This window comes from Berghia stephanieae, chromosome 2 (genome assembly GCF_034508935.2).
Source record: "Berghia stephanieae isolate SIO BIC M18660-M18661 chromosome 2, UCSD_Bste_1.3, whole genome shotgun sequence".
Lineage (NCBI taxonomy): Eukaryota > Metazoa > Mollusca > Gastropoda > Nudibranchia > Aeolidiidae > Berghia > Berghia stephanieae.
Genome location: NC_088361.1, coordinates 17,247,287 through 17,267,879, shown reverse-complemented (window position 1 = coordinate 17,267,879; position 20,593 = coordinate 17,247,287). Strand labels below are relative to the sequence as shown.

Below are 20,593 nucleotides of genomic sequence, written 5' to 3'. Positions count from 1 at the left end.
TTATCATCAAATTACATATAGTTTGTAAATCCTTTCATTTGTAGTAAACATAAAGCCATCGATCCCTGTGTTCTAATTCTTATATTGTGTGCCCGTGTCGAAGTGAAGTCTTCATCACAAACAGACTTAATCTTTAAGAATCATCTCATTAATTGGGTAACCTTGACCTTAAGGTGGATTCAAAGATTCAATGACTTGTGTCAGATGAACACAGGAATGACCCAAATTTGACCCTACTCGTTAGCGGGTCAAAGGTTGTAGTCCCCTATTGGATGCCAGTGTTATGGTGTTTACTTTGAGAGTTCTGGTCAGCGCAGTTAGAGCTAAAGCCTAACACATCATAACAGGAGAAATGAAGAAAAGGGCAGAAGCAGAGATCTGCCGTACTCTGGAAAAACCATATTTTAAAATTTGGTCAGAAAACTTGTCCTTCAAATATTGATCGATTTTTATGACCCTCATCTTGGCAAAAAAATCTCAAATTTGTGACTTCGCATTCCCAGGTCTGAGAGTTTTTTGCCAAGAGGAGGGTCATTTAATTAAAATCCATTGTTGTATGAAGGACGAGTTTTCTGGCCAAATTTTAAAATATGTTTTTTTCCAGAGTACGGCAGAGATGGATGGGACATCCGTGCAAGATTTCTGACTTTTTGAAATTTGATTTTAATTTCTTTCCAGCAGATCTGCCATCGATCTGGTTTTTTAGTAATATATTTAAGTTTTCATTGCTTTTTGTTGTTGGCTGAAGAAGGGTTTTTAGCCCGAAACGTTCCGTGTTTGGTATTTTGTTCTTTTTTTTTTGAAGCTGTTATATTCATTTTTATATATTACTTTTTACAGTCCGCAGCTTCTAGATTTAAAAATCAGATTAAAAAATATCTTTGTGTTAGACAGTCGCGGATAAATCATTGGGTTTAATTTCAACTTTGAAAAACGCTGTAAAAAAATAGATGAGAATTTTACAATGAATCACACCACATAAACTGGGAGAAATTCTCTGTCTATGGGTCCTATAATTCCATATTATTTTATCAAAGAATGTAAAATTGGGCATTGACTTATCATTCATAAAAACAGTTTTTTCGTTTGCATCTTATTCAATGTTACATATCAATATATAATTCTTGCTCTGATTACATTTGCCGTGCTGGGTGGGGTTCCTGACCTCCCATAGCGGGCAGGGAGGTACATACTGTGTCTTCTATCCCCTTATATCTGTTTTCCAACATGCTTTCTGTCTTTGTCTTGGAATGAGATTATTTGGTTTTGTCCTGGCTCTGGCCGGAGTCCTAGCTGGGAGGGAAACAGTCAAATGCATCGTTATTGTAGTTTTGGGAGATGATATTTTTTTCCTTGTAAATCATCTCTCTGTTATGTATTAATATTTTGATTTTGAATGTATAATGTAAGCATTTGAGTGTATTCCTCTTTGTTGGATTTTGTGCTTGTGTCTGGATGAGACTTGTAGGTGATTTCAAACTAAGTACATTGGTGGTATGCTCTTGGAATCTACATCTGATCCCTATTTGTTCTCAGTTCTCCTTTGTCTTACTTTTTCTTGGGTGTTTTAATTGTAATTCTAGAACTTTTTACTATCCCATTTTCTTCCTTTTTACTGGCGCTGATATAACCTAAATGTGTTGCAAGCGCCGTAAAACCCTTAAAAACAAAAACAAACATTTGCCGTGTCTCTGTTTGACATTGAACACTCCTGAGTTTTGAACCCAACATTTACCAGTAAACCCTGGACAAAGAAGCTGCCCAAAAACTTGCGAGTTACAGACTTTTCAGTATTTCTTTTTCGAAATTTGACTTTTTAGTTGTCTTCTAATTAAATTGTTACCTTAATTACAAGCTTATTGAAATGCATCAATCAGATTATACACAGGCATGTGTATCATAATATTGTATGAATGAATTCCTTCATATAATTTACAACTTTTATAATTGTATGAACGAATTCCTTCATATATTTACACTTTTAAAATGTATGAATGAATTCCTTCATATAATTTACAACTTTTATAATTGTATGAATGAATTCCTTCATATAATTTACAACTTTTATAATTGTATGAACGAATTCCTTCATATAATTTACAACTTTTCTAATTGTATGAACAATTTCCTTCATGTGATTTACAACTTGTTCCCTATGCCAGTACCACAGTGCTCCTGCCACCCCTGAATATGAAATGAGATCAAGAGCCTCCTCAGCCAATTCGGACGTTGGTCAAGAGAATGTTATTGTTTCACCTCGGTCTGAGAGGCAATCCATATCGGACACAGACACAATTATAAACAGCTTGAGCAACCTTTCCAACACAATTGAATCCGCCAACAAGCCTGAACCCATACCAGAAAAGAAGTATATGACCTTAGTTGATATGTATAAAGAGAAATATTCTGATTTGGATATTGTTGACCCTGGAGCAGAGACGGATGGGACAGAAACAACGCAGGAAATAATATGCACTGATCATGTCATTGTTGCAGATGTTCATAACGAAGAAGGAGATTTTATTGATGATGAAAGCCTTTTGAATCAAAGTAATTTACCATCTGATAGTGAACAGGATCCTCCAGAGGGCAAGTTTGGAAATGTATCTTTGGTCAAGTCTCCTGATAATCGAAACCCAACATCAGAAAGTGTAGAGAGCCAAAACAAGACTCAAGCTGTTACAGAACGTGAGGATGAGAAAGATTGGTGTTTCGTTACCAAAAAGGCTACTGTGGAAAATGACACACTTGTTCATGAAGAGGAAAAAATAACATTGGAACAAAATGTAGAAAGAAAGACTGAGGAATCTTCAGACAATAGAAGTTTCTCCAAATACAATCTAGAGATGAAAGGAGATTTTTCTGAGAAATCATCAGATACTGGCAGCATAACATCATCCTCTACAAGTAATGCGAAAGGAAGATCTAGAGCATCCACAAATTCATCGGGTTTAGGAGATGGAAATGCATTGGAAGAATGCTCATTGCCCAGTATGCGATCAACCACAAGTTCAGGTCAGTGGGACATTTTTTGTTTTATGATAATATATCGATTTCTTTCTACAGCGTTTAATACATATTTCTGATGTATTATTTGATTGTAAAGCACATTTCCACAGTCAGTCAAACTCAACAACCACTGTGCTTCACAGTGCTTCATGGTATATTCAACCGGCAGACCATATGGAGCTAGATTTTTAAAAACCCTTTTCATAATGTACAAGTTGCCTTTTAGGTGTTCATTAAGACATCTATTTATGTCATGATGGAATGTCAGTTTAGACGTCCAATCATGACCTTATGGAATGTCAGGTTAGACATCCATTTATGACCAGATAGAATGTCAGTTTAGACGTCTATTTATGACGTGATGGAATGTCAGGTTAGACGTCCATTTATGACATGATGGAATGTCAGTTTAGATGTCCATTTATGAACTGATGAATGACAGTTAAGGCTTCATTTATGACATGATGGAATGTCAATTTAGATGTCCATTTATGACCTGATGGAATGTCATTTGACGCCATTGATGACACGATGGAATGTCAATTTAGGCGTCCATTTATGACACGATGGAATGTCAATTTAGACATCCATTTATGACACGATGGAATGTCAATTTAGACATCCATTTATGACACGATGGAATGTCAATTTAGACATCCATTTATGACCTGATGGAATCTCAGTTAGATCTTAAAGATTATATTTACGAATGATGTTTTTCTATGAATTAAACCCCACGATCCTTTTTCTTCATCTTTATATATAATTTTATTAGACCTGAATGATACAATAATTTGTTATCTTTGCTTTTTTATTCTCAATGAAGTTAACATCACTATGTTCTTTGCTATAATTTTTTATTTTATATTTTTTAAATTTTTTTCTGACCATCAGAGAGGTGATAAATTCTTACTAAATTCTGTTTAACCTTCTATTAAGCCTTGAGCTGGTACAGACAGGGAAAGGTATTATAAAAGTGTGATTTATTATTATTAAAGGTTACTCATAGTTTTGTGTGCTGGTTATGATATTTATGCTTGGGAGGACTGGTGAGTATTTTTCTTAATTGCGAAGCATCTACATTTATACATTTGCTCTTCAACCAACCCCTGCATGTGATAATCCACTAAGGGGTTTATGCAGTACTTCAAAGATGCAGACCACGATAGATATTTGTCCTACTTAATGTCTTTATTTTCCAGTTGTGTCCAATGCAAGCAAGACATATCCTGAACTATCCTTACAACCTGGGACAGAAAGAGCAGCCACAGAGAATTCTCTTCCTCTTCCCGTCAAGCTGAGGGAAACAAAATCTACCAAAAGGAACTCAGACCATAGACATGTTTGTATTCAGACCATAGACATGTTTGTATCTTGTTTGTATTCAGACCATAGACATGTTTGTATTCAGACCTTAGACATGTTTGTATTCAGACCATAGGCATGTTTGTATCTTGTTTGTATTCAGACCATAGGCATGTTTGTATCTTGTTTGTATTCAGACCATAGACATGTTTGTATCTTGTTTGTATTCAGACCATAGACATGTTTGTATCTTGTTTGTATTCAGACCATAGACATGTTTGTATTTTGTTTTTATTCAGACCAGACCATAGACATGTTTGTATTCAGACCATAGACATGTTTGTATTCAGACCATAGACATGTTTGTATTCAGACCATAGACTTGTTTGTATTCAGACCATAGATATGTTTGTATTAAGACCATAGACATGTTTGTATTCAGACCTTAGACATGTTTGTATCTTGTTTGTATTCAGACCCTAGGCATGTTTGTATTTGTTTGTATTAAAGAAAAAAAAACGTGAAAAATTGAGCCTTTATATAGCGCAATATCCACAAAACTTGTTCAAAAGATTTTGAAAGGGGTACTTAGCCAACTGCAACACTTAACATGTAGGACGAGACATGATACCTGTTAGGCGATATTACAATTTTTTTCGGACAAAGACAACGCTGTTAAAGGCCAGGTACTGATTTTACACCTGAGTACAGTGAGAGAATGTGAGAAAATGGGGACTCGAACCCAGGACCTCCCGATTTTAAAGCGAGTGTCATATGACTGGACCACAGACATGTTTGTATCTTTATTTATTTACATTTTCTCATCATACTCAGGTGTAAACTGGGTTACTCGTTGTTGAACATCGTTGCCTCTGTTGTAAAACAATGTTGTGATAGTGCCCTAGAGCATTCATATTATATCTTACACATTCAATGTTGCTGTTATCTTTGGATGCCTTGTAAAGTTCTTAGAACACATTAAGTTGATATTGTGCTACATGAAATCTCATGTTTTTATGTGGAAATAGGTATGCTTGTGAAAAACACTTTGACAAGGTGTGTTACGTTTTGGGGGTGAGACTTCTAAAACAAACTGTTTCCTTTCAATATCAGAATAATTCCATTTTGTTGTTGATAATAATAATAATAATAATAATAATAATAATAATAATAATAATAATAATAATAATAATAATAATAATAATAATAATAATAATATCTTAATAGCATTAAGTCATAAGGCTGTCAAATTTTTACTGTAATCAAATTGGTCTTGATTTCATGAAGAAAATTATGCCAGTAAAAATAAGATCGAGATTTTTGATATAAGTTATCTCTGAAATTTATTTTCTTTTTTCAACTTGATAATTTTGGTGAAATTGATAAATTAATTTTAAAAAATGTATTATTATTATTACTTTTTTGTTTTGTTCGTATTTACTAGCATTTACCACTAGTGTGGCTATGTGTTCTAGTGGTATGACACTCGCCTTTGGATAGGAAGAGTCCTGCTCTGAGCGGAGCATAGTTGAGTCCTCGGGAAAGGCTCTTTACTCACATTCTCTCACCATAAGTTTTTTTTTTGTTTGTGTTTAAAAAAAAATTTCAGTCACGACATAGTCCAAGATTGAATTCTTTAAGAGCCAAGCGAGAGCCGACTCCGACTAATGGTGTGGATATGTCTGACTTCACCATCAACACCATGCAAAGTTTTCTCAATAACAGTCAAGGCAACGGGACTTACCTGCCACAAACAGTATTTCTGGAAACTTCCATCTGTCAGCATTCACCCCACACAGTTCACACAGCACAGATTCTGCCTGGTGTCACTCTGGTGTTACTATCACAGGTGAGTCAAGTTTGGATTAGGTTAGATTGAAGGATGTCTAAAGAGGTTTTTACTTTCTCTACGCATGTAGATGCATGTGATGTCTCCATATGTAAAAAGATGTATGCTAAAAAAGTAAAAGCGGATTCGTTGTGGCTATACAATGTGTGAATACTATGTATTATTTTATTATTATTATTATTTTATTATTATTATTATTATTATTATTATTATTATTATTATTATTATTATTATTATTATTATTATTCTTTTTTTCTTCTTCTTCTTCTTCTTCTTCTTCTTCTTCTTCTTCTTCTTCTTCTTCTTCTTCTCTTCTTCTTCTTCTTCTTCTTCTTCTTCTTCTTCTTTAAAAAAAAAATTATTATCATTATTATTATTATTATTATTATTATTATTATTATTATTATTATTATTATTATTATTATTATTATTATTATTATTATTATTATTATTATTGTTATTAATATTATAATTATCATCATCATCATCATCATCATCATCATCATCATCATCATCATCATCATCATCATCATCATCATCATCATATTTGTAATATTATAATTATCATCATCATCATCATCATCATCATCATCATCATCATCATCATCATCATCATCACCATCTTCATCACCATCATCATCATATTTGTACAATAATATAGTGTATTTCCCTAATATATTCATGATGCTCTATGTACGTCAAAATACATATTTATTCCCAAAGCCGAATATACCGAGGCTTGTTTCCCTCTGACTCAATCTAGTCGTTAAAGACCCTTTCTTGTTCTAGTACATCTGAAATATCGGACACTGCCTATAAATAGGGACTGATTCAAATTTGAATCGGGTGGTCTAATTTATTCATGGGTGCAAGTAACTGGACCTCAAAAAGCCTGCAAGTCTACTTATGACCAAACATATAATCTGAAAAAGCCTGCAAGATTCTACGACTTACCTCGTCATTTGAAGTCTTGTCTGGGTCAACTTTCATTTCTTCTCTTATCAACTTCCGGTTCAAATTTAATAATATAACTATCACTTCCGGGTCACAGTAGCATCGTGATTCAAAAGTTTCGCTTAATCATATGGACGTACCCGACCCGATTGTTGGGACCTAAACAACAACAACAAAAAAAAAAAATCAATCAAATCCAAATTGCAAAAAGCCGGCGACGTTTTTTTCGGTAATCCAATTGGCCGGCAGGTCGGCTGTAGCCGGTACTCTTGCACCCATTGCACCCATGTTTATGCAAATTAACTTACACAAGGACATCAAGCTGGTCTAGACTTTGCAGACATTGTCACCCTTTAAGTCTCTGACTAAGCCTAAAATTGCTTTCATCTATTAAAAGAGGAGCCAAAATACCTCTCGTTCCTAAATGATTTCATAATTCTCTTGAAAGCATGTCTTGGGCAAGGCAATGTTTAAATGGTAGTGTTATGTTCAAGGCTCTTAATAGCCTGATGGCTCTGGATAGCCAACGTGGTGAAATAAAGAATGAACTCTGAAGGCTCTTGTAAGCACTTGTGAACGATGATTTTATTTACATCCTGTTTATATACATGTAGACAAAAAGGGCAAATAACTATAATTGACTAAATAGCGGGATATAAAGATTCAAGGGAAATAATTCTTACTTTACTAATTTACACAAAAATATATACATGGTAACATCCCTTTATTCATAATTGGCATTCATACATCTTTCATACAGGTTACAATAAATTTCTCATTCAACCCTTAGAATCTCAATCATTACAGGTAGATATTAATTTTTGGATCAACAGGTTGTTGGTTCGAATCCAATGTAATGGTGTCTATCTGAAGTATTTGTATTCACTGCTTTTGGTCGTTGGCTGAAGAAGGGTTTTGAGCCTGAAACGTTTCGTGTTTGTTCTTTGTTTGTTTTTTAAGCTGTTATATTCATTTTTGTTTATTACTTTTTACAGTTCACAGCTTCTAGTAGCTTTTGTATCACTTTGACTTTTGTGTTATTGATAATACTTTGTGTTGATACGAGGGTCACTAGAGAAGTTTCCAGAATCGGGTAGAAGCAGTAAAGGTAGATCTATTATTCTTTTTGCAAACCATAAGGCACCCTTCAGCAAATATTTATTCATTTATGTTCATAATTTTGAGCACAATAAACGAATATGTGAGGTCATATCCAATTAATTGTGTGAACAACGATGGAGCTCATTTGTCGTGATTTTCGAGATTTAATACAACTTTTTGAAAGGGTTTCATGAATCAGCTTGTTTTGAAACTTTGTACAATCTACATTTGGAATCTGCTCCATTAAAATCTCAAATTTATTTCTGGTTTGCTGAATTTAAAAGACTTAGGCAATCCCTTAAAGATTATCATCTGTATGTGCTGTAACGGAAAATTCAGTGTCTGCCACAAAGGCTTTGATTGAAAATGATGTACATATTACATATCATCAGATGGAGCATTCCTTGGGGCATTTCATCACCTGGTGTCTTGTAAATCCTGCACGAATCTCCTTATGTCTACTCGATGGGTCGATCACCAACCAACTCACAGATGAACAAAAACAACGCGTTCAATGAAAGTTCAGAAATGTGGAAAAAATCATGACTTGTAATGAGACATGGATTTATATGTATGACCCTGAAACAAAGAAAACATTGTGGCTGGTGATGAAACATTACATGGATTTATATGTATGACCCTGAAACAAAGAAAACATTGTGGCTGGTGATGAAACATAACATGGATTTATATGTATGACCCTGAAACAAAGAAAACAGTGTGGCTGGTGATGAAACATAACATGGATTTATATGTATGACCCTGAAACAAAGAAAACATTGTGGCTGGTGATGAAACATTACATGGATTTATATGTATGACCTGAAACAAAGTAAACATTGTGGCTGGTGATGAAACATAACATGGATTTATATGTATGACCCTGAAAAAAAGAAAACATTGTGGCTGGTGATGAAACATAACATGGATTTATATGTATGACTCTGAAACAAAGAAAACTGTGGCTGGTGATGTGCGGCTATGTGGTCCAGTGGTATGACACTCGCTTTCGGATCGGAAGGTCCTGGGTTCGAGCCTCGCTCGGCGCATAGTTGAGTCCTTGGAAAAGACTCTTTACTCACATTCTCTCACCGTACTCAGGTGTAAAATGAGTACCTGGCCGTTAACAGCGTTGTCTTTGTCCGAAAAATTGTAATATCGCCTAACAGGCGTCATGTCTCGTCCTACATGTTAAATGTTGCTGTTGACCAGGGACCCCTTGTAAAGCGCATTGAGCACGTTAAGTGGATATTGCGCTATATAAATGCTCAATTTTTTTTTTTGTTTTTTTTTTTGTTTTGAAACATAACATGGATTTATATGTATGACCCTGAAACAAAGAAAACATTGTGGCTGTTGATGAAACATAACATGGATTTATATGTATGACTCTGAAACAAAGAGACAACCTAGAGTATGTCTGTTTCCTGGTGATACTCCACCTCTGAAATTCAAGCGATCTCTCAGCATTGGAAAGCGAATGGTGGATAGCATTTTTAATTTAAAAGGCTACATCACCACAGTGCCACTCCAAGACATATGCACAGTTACCTCAGATTATGTTAACCACTGCATACTGATACTGATAGTTTTGGAGAAGTGAAGAAAACGGCGTCCAAAGACCGGCACAACGGGGTTTCTATGACACCATGACAACGCTCAACTCACACAGCCATTGCAACAGTGAAGTTCTAGACTGAAAACAACGTTCAAATTCTAACCCACCTTTCATATTCTCCATACCTGGATCTCTGTTACTTCTTTTTATTCCCATTCGTTAAGGAAAAACTCTGTGGGATTAAATTTGTGACTCCTGAAAATGCCATACGGGCATTTGAAGATTAAACAATTTCAGCCACACCACCGGAAATGTGGCAAAACTGCTTTGATTCTTGATTTAAGAGGATGAAACTTTGCATCCAAGCTCAAGGAGAGTACTTTTAGAAGCTGTGAAAATTTGATGGTAATGCTGCCATTATTCCTTATGCCCAATTCCAGAAACGTATCTAGTGACCCTCTTAGCAGGTGATTGAAAGTTTTAGTTGGATGGTTTTATTTCAGGCCCCTAGGCATGTACTTGCAGACCCACTTTACCAGGTGATGAGCAACATTCAGGATCTTATTTATGGTCGTCGCATCAAGCTACCTCGTTCTAGAAGTCTCCATGTGTATGAGATTATCAACTCACTTCTCGGGAAACTTCATAACAGTTTGAGGAAATTCAAAGTAAGTGTATTTCAATGTAGATCTATATAAAAAAAAAATATTTAAAAAATTGAGCTTTTATATAGGGCAAAATCCACAAAACGTGCTCAAAGCGCTTTACAAGGGGTCCCTGGTCAACAGCAACATTTAACATGTAGGACGGAACATAACGCCTACTAGGCGATATTACAATTTTTTTTCGGACAAAGACAACGCTGTTAATGGCTAGGTTCTCATTTGAGTACAGTGAGAGAATGTGAGTAAAGAGCCTTTTCCAATGACTCAACTATGCGCTGAGAGCGAGGCTCGAACCCAGGACCTTCCGATCCGAAAGCGAGTGTCATACCACTAGACCACATAGCCGCACAAAATTTTTAATTTAATGTTTATTTCCTTTAACAGTGAGTTTAAATTCTAATTTCTCTTGTTTTGTTATTTGATTATAACTGCAAATATAAACATTTTTACCAAAAGATCAATTTCATTTTCCAATTTTCGTTTTTCAAAATTTGATTCCTTTTGCCATGATTGTAAATGTTCATCAAATGTAGTTCTTATTTATATAAATATAGAACGTTGTCATTAATAAAGTGTTTGATAAAATTAGTGAAATTTACCAATGGAGCTTATTTTACCATATTTATATTATGTCATCTTTTATCCATCTCTTCCAAATATCTTCCATTTCAGGGCAGGGAACGAACACTCATCTCTGATATCCATTTGCGATGGGAAAAGGAGGAGGTCAAACACAGGTTGCTGGAATATCTAGAAAGGGATCTTCGATATCAAATTCCTCCAGAGTGAGATATTGATTGGTTGTTGATAGAATTCATCATAAAAAGATATTATTCAAGCCCTCCCATTGGAGAATGAGATATTGATTGGTTGTTGATAGAATTCATCATAAAAAGATATTATTCAAGCCCTCCCATTGGAGAATGAGATATTGATTGGTTGTTGATAGAATTAATCATAAAAAGATATTATTCAAGCCCTCCCATTGGAAAACCCTATCATTTCTTATAAAATATGTAATCGTTGAACAATGCCTTAAATGCGTTGGATAAAACCATTTTTCTTTTTTGGCTCAAATTATCATTCAAGCAGATGGAGAAAGACACAAGTTCTGGTGAATCGAATTACAACAACCATACTTTTGGTCACAAAATATCTAGGAATCTTACTTTGAGGGATGGAATAAATCCATTCTTTCATTCGCTATTTATTTTATCGTGCAATTGCACATACTTGCAAGCTTGTAGTGTTATTTGGCACAATAGAAATAACTTGTTTAATAAATACAAAGAGATGAAAGAATTGTATAATATATTATTATGATAATGTTTTGATTTGAAGTTGTTATAGATAGTAACATAATTTTAAAATCTTCATGATAAATTTTCTTTTGTGTTGTTCAGTGATTGTGTTTGTAGTTTACCTTGAAGGTTGAAAATTAATCTGTTGCTCATTTGCGAAAATAAAATTAGAAAACCCAACAAAACACAAACTCTGAAGTCAAAAAGAGTTGAACAAGGGAGATAATCAGATTATTTTAAGTGTCAGTATCAAAGTAATTTTGATTTTTATGTAATGAAATCTTGTAGTTGACACAAAATACTACACAGCACATTCGAGTGGGTTTCAGGTTAGTTCTTATATTAATTCATAGAATTGACAAGTGAGCTGAATGAAAGAGGAGGAAATTGGCCATTTATTTTCAGATGTTATAATTTGCTTGGTTTAAGAAATATGTATGTGTGTGTGTACGTGTGTTTGTGTGTGTGTGTGTGTGTGTGTGTGTATGTGTATGTGCTTGTGGGTGCGATAGAGAGAACTGCATTTATTGCCACATTTTGTATAAATAATGATGGATTTGTAATCTTTTAATTTAACTTCTTCCACAGAGTTGAATCTCCATTGGTGGAAATGTTCAAAAAATTAAGAGAACTCTTTTCGCTGCTCTTCTTGTGTCCATTGCCTGATAATCAGCAGCTGTGGGAATCCATCTCACATTTGAGGGTAATTATATATATATATATATATATATATATATATACATACATACATACATGTGTTACATCAGAATTTTCATGACATATAATCTCCCTTCATTTACCATTATTGTTTAAATGTTCGAATATGATCTTTATTCAATAATTCTTTTTATCTACTATTTTTCATCTCTATATGTATCTGTGCATTTTGATGTGTGTGTGTGTGTGTATGTGTGTATGTGTATGTGTGTTTATATGTATGTCTGTCGTTTTGTGGATGTCTGTGTGCGCACTTGTATATGTGTGTGCGTGTGTACACAAATGTTTATAATAATGTTTTACAATTTTGTGTGTATAGAGCTGTTTTGTCAACGGGATTGGGGTCTATACAAATAAACGAATATTATTATTATTATTATTATTATTATTATTATTATTATTATTATTTTATTATTGTTTTTTTTATTATTATTATTATATTATTATTATTATTATTTTATTATTATTATTATTATTATTATTATTATTATTATTATTAGGAGGTGATTTTGTTATTTACATGGAACAGTTTTTCCACGAAACTTGATTACTGAGTCAGTTTCTTTAATTGAAAGAGTAAGTATCAGACCTGCCTAGTACTACAAAAAATTCGTAGAATTACGAAATGTTGGCTCCAATTTCAGACCTTCATGAGACATCTCTAAGTCATTAAAACTTATTAAAAATTAAAGTTGATGCCAAACTACACAATTTAACGGGATTTTGAAGTGTTATTTAATCCTTGTGATGGTAAATTGTTGATTTATAAAGTTAACTATAAGAACTACTATTTTTTTTACTCTCCTAAAAATTACGAATTTTTAAAATTTTCAAGTTGGCAGGTCTGGAAATTCAAATATTTAGTCAAATTTGTTGCCAATAGTAATGTCTTTACACGGTATTATATACTTAATGTTTGGCAGGTTGCAATTAATGCAGAACTTTTGGACTACAGAGAATACCTGAATGTCAAATCTCAAAGAAATATCACTATGACCAGTTACTTTGAGAAGTACCCTGGACTCATTCATTTCATTTTTGTGGATCGACGCCTGCATCAGATGACTGTCCCATCTCTCAATATATCTTTAAACGAAGGGGAGACAATCAATACCAGCGCCTACCTTAAAGATAATGTAAGTGAAGGGTCAGATGAAAGCAGTTTCTTATTTCAGAAGTAATGGCTGTCTTCTATTTTATAGTTTAATTTTGTATTTTATTATTAGTAATAGTCAAACCTGTATTTGTGACATATATACGTGTATGTATGTGGCAGGTAATCGGCTGGTCTTTTATTCTCTCTGATTATTATGCACAAGGTGTATCTCTAATAATTTTATGTCCCTGTCAATCAGACGATTTATCCTACATGTAATTATGATGATTCTCCTCTTATTGTCAACTTTCTGGATTTCAAGAAGGCTTTCGACAGTGTTGAAAGAGCAACATTGTGGAAAATTCTGACACATTATGGATTCTCTGAGAAGTTAGTAAACCGCATTAAGGAAATGTATGAAGGATCAAGTTGCAGGGTTGTACATGAAGATCAGCATACTGACAGCTTTGAAATTAAGACTGGTGTCAAGCAGGGATGTTTGCTCTCACCATTCCTGTTCATCCTTGCCATTGATTGGCTATTGAAGGGAAACTCCAAAGGGCGAAGAAATGGGATATAGTGGACCCCCTGGACACAGTTGGATGATCTAGATTTTGCAGATGATTTGGCTCTTCTGTTCCACACCCAGGACCAGATGCAAGCAAAAATCACAATTATAAACAGTCTCTTGGAATCAATTGGTTTAAGAATTCACCCAGCAAAGTCAAAGGTCTTAAGGATAAGTATGCATCAAAGGGAGCAGATCAAAGTAAAAGATCAGGAACTTGAAGATATAGACACTTTCTGCTATCTCAGGATTATAATTGACAAGGATGGAGGCAAGGAAGCAGAGGTGAAAGCACTGATAGGAAAGGCACAGGCCGCATTCACATCTTTGAACAGAGTTTGGAGAACAAAGATATCTCCCTTCAACTAAAGCTAAGACTTTTCAACTCAAATGTGAAGTCTGTCCTACTGTGTGGATGTGAAACTTGGAATGCATCGCAGGTCAAGTATGAGGAGGATACAAAAAAGTGCATGCGTAAGCTACTCAGAATAAAATGGATGGATAGAATTAAGAACGAAGAAGTATGGAAAAGAACACAGCAGAAACCAGTGGGAGAGGAAATAGGAAGAAGACGATGGAGGTGGATTGGACACACTCTTAAAAAGAATGACTCCACTATGACAAAGAAAGTATTGGATTGGAACCCTCAGGGCAGAAGATCAAGGGGAAGGCCACAGGGAACATGGAGAAGAATTAAAGAAGCGGATATACAGAGAGGTGATAAGACATGGAACAAGATAAAAGAGTTAGCTCAGGATAGAGAAGGATGTTTGTCTGTGACCTATACCCTGACTCAGGGTGAAAAAAGCAATGATGACGATGAATTATAATGATAATAGAACTTTATTGTCCCAAGAAATGGAAAAGCATTTTAATTCACTTTGATGCCAATGTAAAATACAATTATAGGATAGTGAACTTATACACGTACTCACCTTACACATGATGATGATGATGATGATGATGATGATGATGATGATGATGATGATGATGATGATGATGATGATGAAGATGGTGAAGCAGGCATCTACGAAGAAGCCAATATATTTGTTGTTTAAAATAAACGCTGATTATTGTGATGACGATGATGTGGATGGCGGTTTAGATGATGATACTTTCCATTGTCTATTTAATAGACTAATAATAATAATAATAGTAATAATAATAATAATACTAATAATAATAATAATAATAATAATAATAATAATAATAATTAATAATAATAATAATAATAATAATGATAATAATAATAATAATAATAATAATAATAATAATAATAATAAATAATAATAATAATAATAATAATAATAATAATAATATAATAATAATAATAGTGACAATCTTTAATTTCCATCCTTTTCAGCATAGTTTCCACTCGCTTTCGGATCAGAAGGTTATGGGTTCAAGCCTTGCTCAGCGCATAGTTGAGTCCTTGGAAAATGCTCTTTACTCACATTCTCTCACTGTAATCAGGTGTAAAATGGGTTCCTGGCCATTACCAGCGTTATATCTGTCCGAAAAAATTGTCATATCACCTAACAGGTGTCATGTCTCTTTCTATATGTTTCGTATTGCTATTGGTCAAGGAACCTTTGTAAAGTGCTTTGAGCACAATTAGTGGATATTACACTATATAAAAGCTCAAGTTAAGATAATAAAATTATATGGATCATGTATTTTCCCTTAGATCTGGCGCATGTACCAGCACATGATGGAGAAACTGACAGAGGGCTACACAACTGTCATGCTGAGGGAAGGAGATTTCTACTACTCCTATTATCTGTGGTTTGAAGATAGTGCGGTAAGTTTAAAGATAGTGCAGTCAGTTTGAAGATAGTGCAGTCATTTTGAAGATAGTGCAGTAAGTTTGAAGATAATGCAGTCATTTTGAAGATAGTGCTGTAAGTTTTGAAGATAGTGCAGTCATTTTGAAGATAGTGCTGTAAGTTTTGAAGATAGTGCAGTGATTTTGAAGATAGTGCTGTAAGTTTTGAAGATAGTGCAGTCATTTTGAAGATAGTGCTGTAAGTTTTGAAGATAGTGCATTCATTTTGAAGATAGTGCTGTAAGTTTTGAAGATAGTGCAGTAAGTTTGAAGATAGTGCAGTCATTTTGAAGATAGTGCAGTCATTTTGAAGATAGTGCTGTAATTTTTGAAGATAGTGCAGTACGTTTGAAGATAGTGCAGTCATTTTGAAGATAGTGCTATAAGTTTGAAGATAGTTCTGTAAGTTTGAAGATAGTGCAGTAAGTTTGAAGATAGTGCAGTCATTTTGAAGATAGTGCTGTAAGTTTTGAAGATAGTGCAGTAAGTTTGAAGATAGTGCAGTCATTTTGAAGATAGTGCTATAAGTTTGAAGATAGTGCAGTAAGTTTGAAGATATTGCAGTCATTTTGAAGATAGTGCAGTCATGTTGAAGATAGTGCAGTAAGTTTGAAGATAGTGCAGTAAGTTTGAAGATAGTGCAGTAAGTTTGAAGATAGTGCAGTAAGTTTGAAGATAGTGCAGTAAGTTTGAAGATAGTGCAGTAAGTTTGAAGATAGTGCTGTAAGTTTGAAGATAGTGCTGTAAGTTTGAAGATAGTGCAGTAAGTTTGAAGATAGTGCTGTAAGTTTGAAGAGTGGTAAGTTTGAAGATAGTGCAGTAAGTTTGAAGATAGTGCAGTAAGTTTGAAGATAGTGCAGTAAGTTTGAAGATAGTGCAGTAAGTTTGAAGATAATGCAGTAAGTTTGAAGATAATGCAGTAAGTTTGAAGATAGTGCAGTCATGTTGAAGATAGTGCAGTAAGTTTGAAGATAGTGCAGTAAGTTTGAAGATAGTGCAGTAAGTTTGAAGATAGTGCAGTAAGTTTGAAGATAGTGCAGTAAGTTTGAAGATAATGCAGTAAGTTTGAAGATAGTGCAGTCATGTTGAAGATAGTGCAGTAAGTTTGAAGATAGTGCAGTAAGTTTTGAAGATATTGCAGTATGCGGTAAGTTTGAAAATAGTGCAGTCATTTTGAAGATAGTGCTGTAAGTTTTGAAGATAGTGCAGTACGTTTGAAGATAGTGCAGTCATTTTGAAGATAGTGCTATAAGTTTGAAGATAGTGCAGTAAGTTTGAAGATATTGCAGTCATTTTGAAGATAGTGCTGTAAGTTTTGAAGATAGTGCAGTAAGTTTGAAGATAGTGCTGTAAGTTTGAAGATAGTGCAGTAAGTTTGAAGATAGTGCTGTAAGTTTGAAGATAGTGCAGTAAGTTTGAAGATAGTGCTGTAAGTTTGAAGATAGTGCAGTAAGTTTGAAGATAGTGCAGTAAGTTTGAAGATAGTGCAGTAAGTTTGAAGATAGTGCAGTAAGTTTGAAGATAGTGCAGTAAGTTTGAAGATAGTGCAGTAAGTTTGAAGATAATGCAGTAAGTTTGAAGATAGTGCAGTCATGTTGAAGATAGTGCAGTCATGTTGAAGATAGTGCAGTAAGTTTGAAGATAGTGCAGTAAGTTTTGAAGATATTGCAGTATGCGGTAAGTTTGAAGATAGTGCAGTAAGTAGGGAATGAAACTGATTTATTTTTGTATCACTTCTACCTGTTTTGCTAGTTTTATTCACTTCCTTTTTTTTGTGTTTGAATTTCGTTGCAGCTTTTGACATTGATTAATTAATTACTTTATTTATTTATTTAGTTAATTATTTATTTATTTATTTTTTTATATATTTATTATTTATTTATTTATTTATTTATTCATTCATTTATCTATTTACACATTTGTTTTCAATACTGTTAATACATTTAGTATATTTTTACTTCAAGAGCTGATCTGTCTTTTATTTCATTTACAATTTGTCATACTTAATCGTGTTATTAATAGTCATGTTATTAACAGTCGTGTTATTAATAATCATGTTATTAACAGTCATGTTATTAACAGTCGTGTTATTAATAATAATGTTATTAACAGTCATTCATGTTTTTAACAGCCATGTTGTTAATAGTCATGTTATTAACAGTCGTGTTATTAACAGTCGTGTTATTAAGTCATGTTATTAACAGTCATGTCTTTTAGATAGATTATTATTAGATCTCTCTGATGTCAAAATATTTATCAATCAAATCGGTTACCTCTGTTTTATATATAAAAAATAAAATTGTCATTTGTAAACAGTTTGAAAATGTAAATGTAAAATTGGCCATTTATAAACTTTAAGATAGAGCATAAAGAACCAATACTAAGATCTAATCAGCTTATGGGCTCTAAAAGAATAAACCAAAAGAAACAACAAACAAACAAACAGAAACTATCCAACAAAAAAAACCAAAACAAAACAAAACTAGAACGATAGGCAATTGCATTCGTCAATTGTCAAAATGGTTAGAGAAAGTAGACAATTTCAAATATTTATTTTTGTGTGCGGCTTTGTGGCTTTTGGATCGACAGTTCTTGAGTTCGAGTCCCGCTTTGCAAGGCATGAAGCTGAATCCTTTGAAAAGGCTCTTTACTCAAATTCCCTCTCGATACTCAGGTGTACAGTGAGTATCTGTCCATTAACAGCATCGTCTCTGTTGAAAGGAATGAAAAAAAAAAAGATTTGTATTATCACCTAACAGCCGTCATGTTTCATCCTGCATGTTAGTGTTGCTCTTAGTTAGGATCCCTGTGCAAAGCACTTTGAGCACATTTAGTGGATATTGCGCTATATAAATGTTTAGTTGTTTTTTTTTTTTAAATTCAGACCAATGCGGTGACCACTGGGTAGTTTGTATATTTGATTATCTTTTCTTTCTCACTTCCTGCCCCGAGTTATCATTATATTATTTCATTTTACATCCAAGCGCCTAGAGCCTGATAAAATTGGAAATAGGCATTGTATAAATGCCATTGGTTATTATTTGATATATATATCTTGTCTTTTCATGTGGTATTTCCTATTGAACCCTTTTTGTTTTATCGTTCACGTTTCATTTTGTTTATTCAAGGGTAATGCTCTACCAGTCCAAGAGAGCTTCAAGCCATCACACAAACAACTTTATCCTGGGATCCTTTGTGGCTCGTTTTATAGGTATGTGAACAACCATTTTATGTGTACAACCAATTTATAGGTATGTGTACAACCATTTTATGTGTACAACCATTTTATGGGTATGTGTACAACCATTTTATGTGTACAACCATTTTATAGGTATGTGTACAACCATTTTATGTGTACAACCATTTTATAGGTATGTGTACAACCATTTTGTGTGTACAACCATTTTATGTGTACAACTATTTTATAGGTATGTTTACAACCATTTTGTGTGTACAACCATTTTATGTGTACAACCATTTTATAGGTATGTGTACAACCATTTTATGTGTACAACCATTTTATAGGTATGTGTACAACCATTTTATGTGTACAACCATTTTATAGGTATGTGTACAACCATTTTATGTGTACAACCATTTTATAGGTATGTGTACAACCATTTTATGTGTACAACCATTTTATGGGTATGTGTACAACCATTTTATGTGTACAACCATTTTATAGGTATGTGTACAACCATTTTATGTGTACAACCATTTTATGTGTACAACTATTTTATAGGTATGTGTACAACCATTTTGTATGTACAACCATTTTATGTGTACAACCATTTTATAGCATTGTGTACAACCAGTTTATAGCATTGTGTACAACCATTTTATAGCTATGTGTACAACCAGTTTATAGGTATGTGTACAACCATTTTATAGGTATGTGTACTACAACAATTTTATGTTTGCAACCATTCTATGTATACAAACTGGCCACAAATAGTTTGTATTTTTCAGATAATCGTTATCCCGTTTATTTATATTTCATTATTGTTGATGTCTTATCTTCCAGAGACATCATCCAACAATGCTTTCCTCAAATGGTGAAAAATTCCGTCTTCTGTTTTGAGATGTTCATGATGCACCTCGGCAGTGTCCACCCCCAGTACATCGCCTCTCATTGTAAGAAGCTGGCAGCTGAGCTTTGGGAAATGTCTGGGGATGCATATTCAACACTCAGTTTGTTCTGATTGTTGTTATCATCGAATGACCTTGTCCAGCAGACATTACCATTCATCACTATTATTATTATTATTATTATTATTATTGTTTATTTTATTATTATTATTATTTATTATATTATTATTATTATTATTATTATATTATTATTATTATTATTATTATTATTATTATTATTTATTTTATTTATTTATTTAAATTTTAATTCTTTACTAAAAGAAATAAAATTACACCCTTCCACAACGACATCGTAATATCAGAGCCTGGGCATTCCACGAAGGAATATAGATAAAACAAGATATCTGATGTCAACAGGAATCACCCGAGTTGCCCAAGTGAGCAAATTGGGGATTATTAATCTTGCTCAAGGAAAGTGCCTGAAGCGAGGCTTTTACCCGGGACCTTCTGGGCCACAGTGCATTGCCTCAACCACTCGACTACTTCGCCCCTATTT

At 33.7% G+C, this 20,593-nt stretch overlaps 2 protein-coding genes across 3 annotated transcripts in view; one reads left to right on the top strand and one right to left on the bottom strand.

Annotated features, from left to right (window-relative positions):
- LOC144964404 (S-acyl fatty acid synthase thioesterase, medium chain-like) overlaps positions 1-7,708 on the bottom strand; it is a 30,543-nt gene extending 22,835 nt beyond the window's left edge. Inside the window, exons 1-2 of one of the 2 annotated variants that reach the window (XM_078898603.1) lie at positions 7,529-7,708; positions 6,059-6,269 (exon numbers count right to left, since the gene is read on the bottom strand). The gene's annotated coding sequence lies outside the window, so the exon portion shown is untranslated. Of the gene's footprint in view, positions 1-6,058; positions 6,270-7,117; positions 7,436-7,528 lie in introns of those variants that run through there. The other variant, XM_078898605.1, reaches the window with a different exon arrangement.
- LOC144963888 (uncharacterized) overlaps positions 1-20,266 on the top strand; it is a 32,093-nt gene extending 11,827 nt beyond the window's left edge. The window contains exons 8-17 of the mRNA XM_078897835.1: positions 2,163-3,015; positions 4,212-4,351; positions 5,924-6,163; positions 10,280-10,444; positions 11,114-11,226; positions 12,331-12,445; positions 13,383-13,595; positions 15,811-15,924; positions 19,077-19,159; positions 19,973-20,266. Coding sequence (XP_078753961.1) covers positions 2,163-3,015; positions 4,212-4,351; positions 5,924-6,163; positions 10,280-10,444; positions 11,114-11,226; positions 12,331-12,445; positions 13,383-13,595; positions 15,811-15,924; positions 19,077-19,159; positions 19,973-20,150 — 2,214 coding nt within the window. The 3' untranslated portion in view covers positions 20,151-20,266. The remainder of the gene's footprint in view (positions 1-2,162; positions 3,016-4,211; positions 4,352-5,923; positions 6,164-10,279; positions 10,445-11,113; positions 11,227-12,330; positions 12,446-13,382; positions 13,596-15,810; positions 15,925-19,076; positions 19,160-19,972) is intronic.
- The last annotated feature ends 327 nt before the right edge of the window (positions 20,267-20,593 follow it).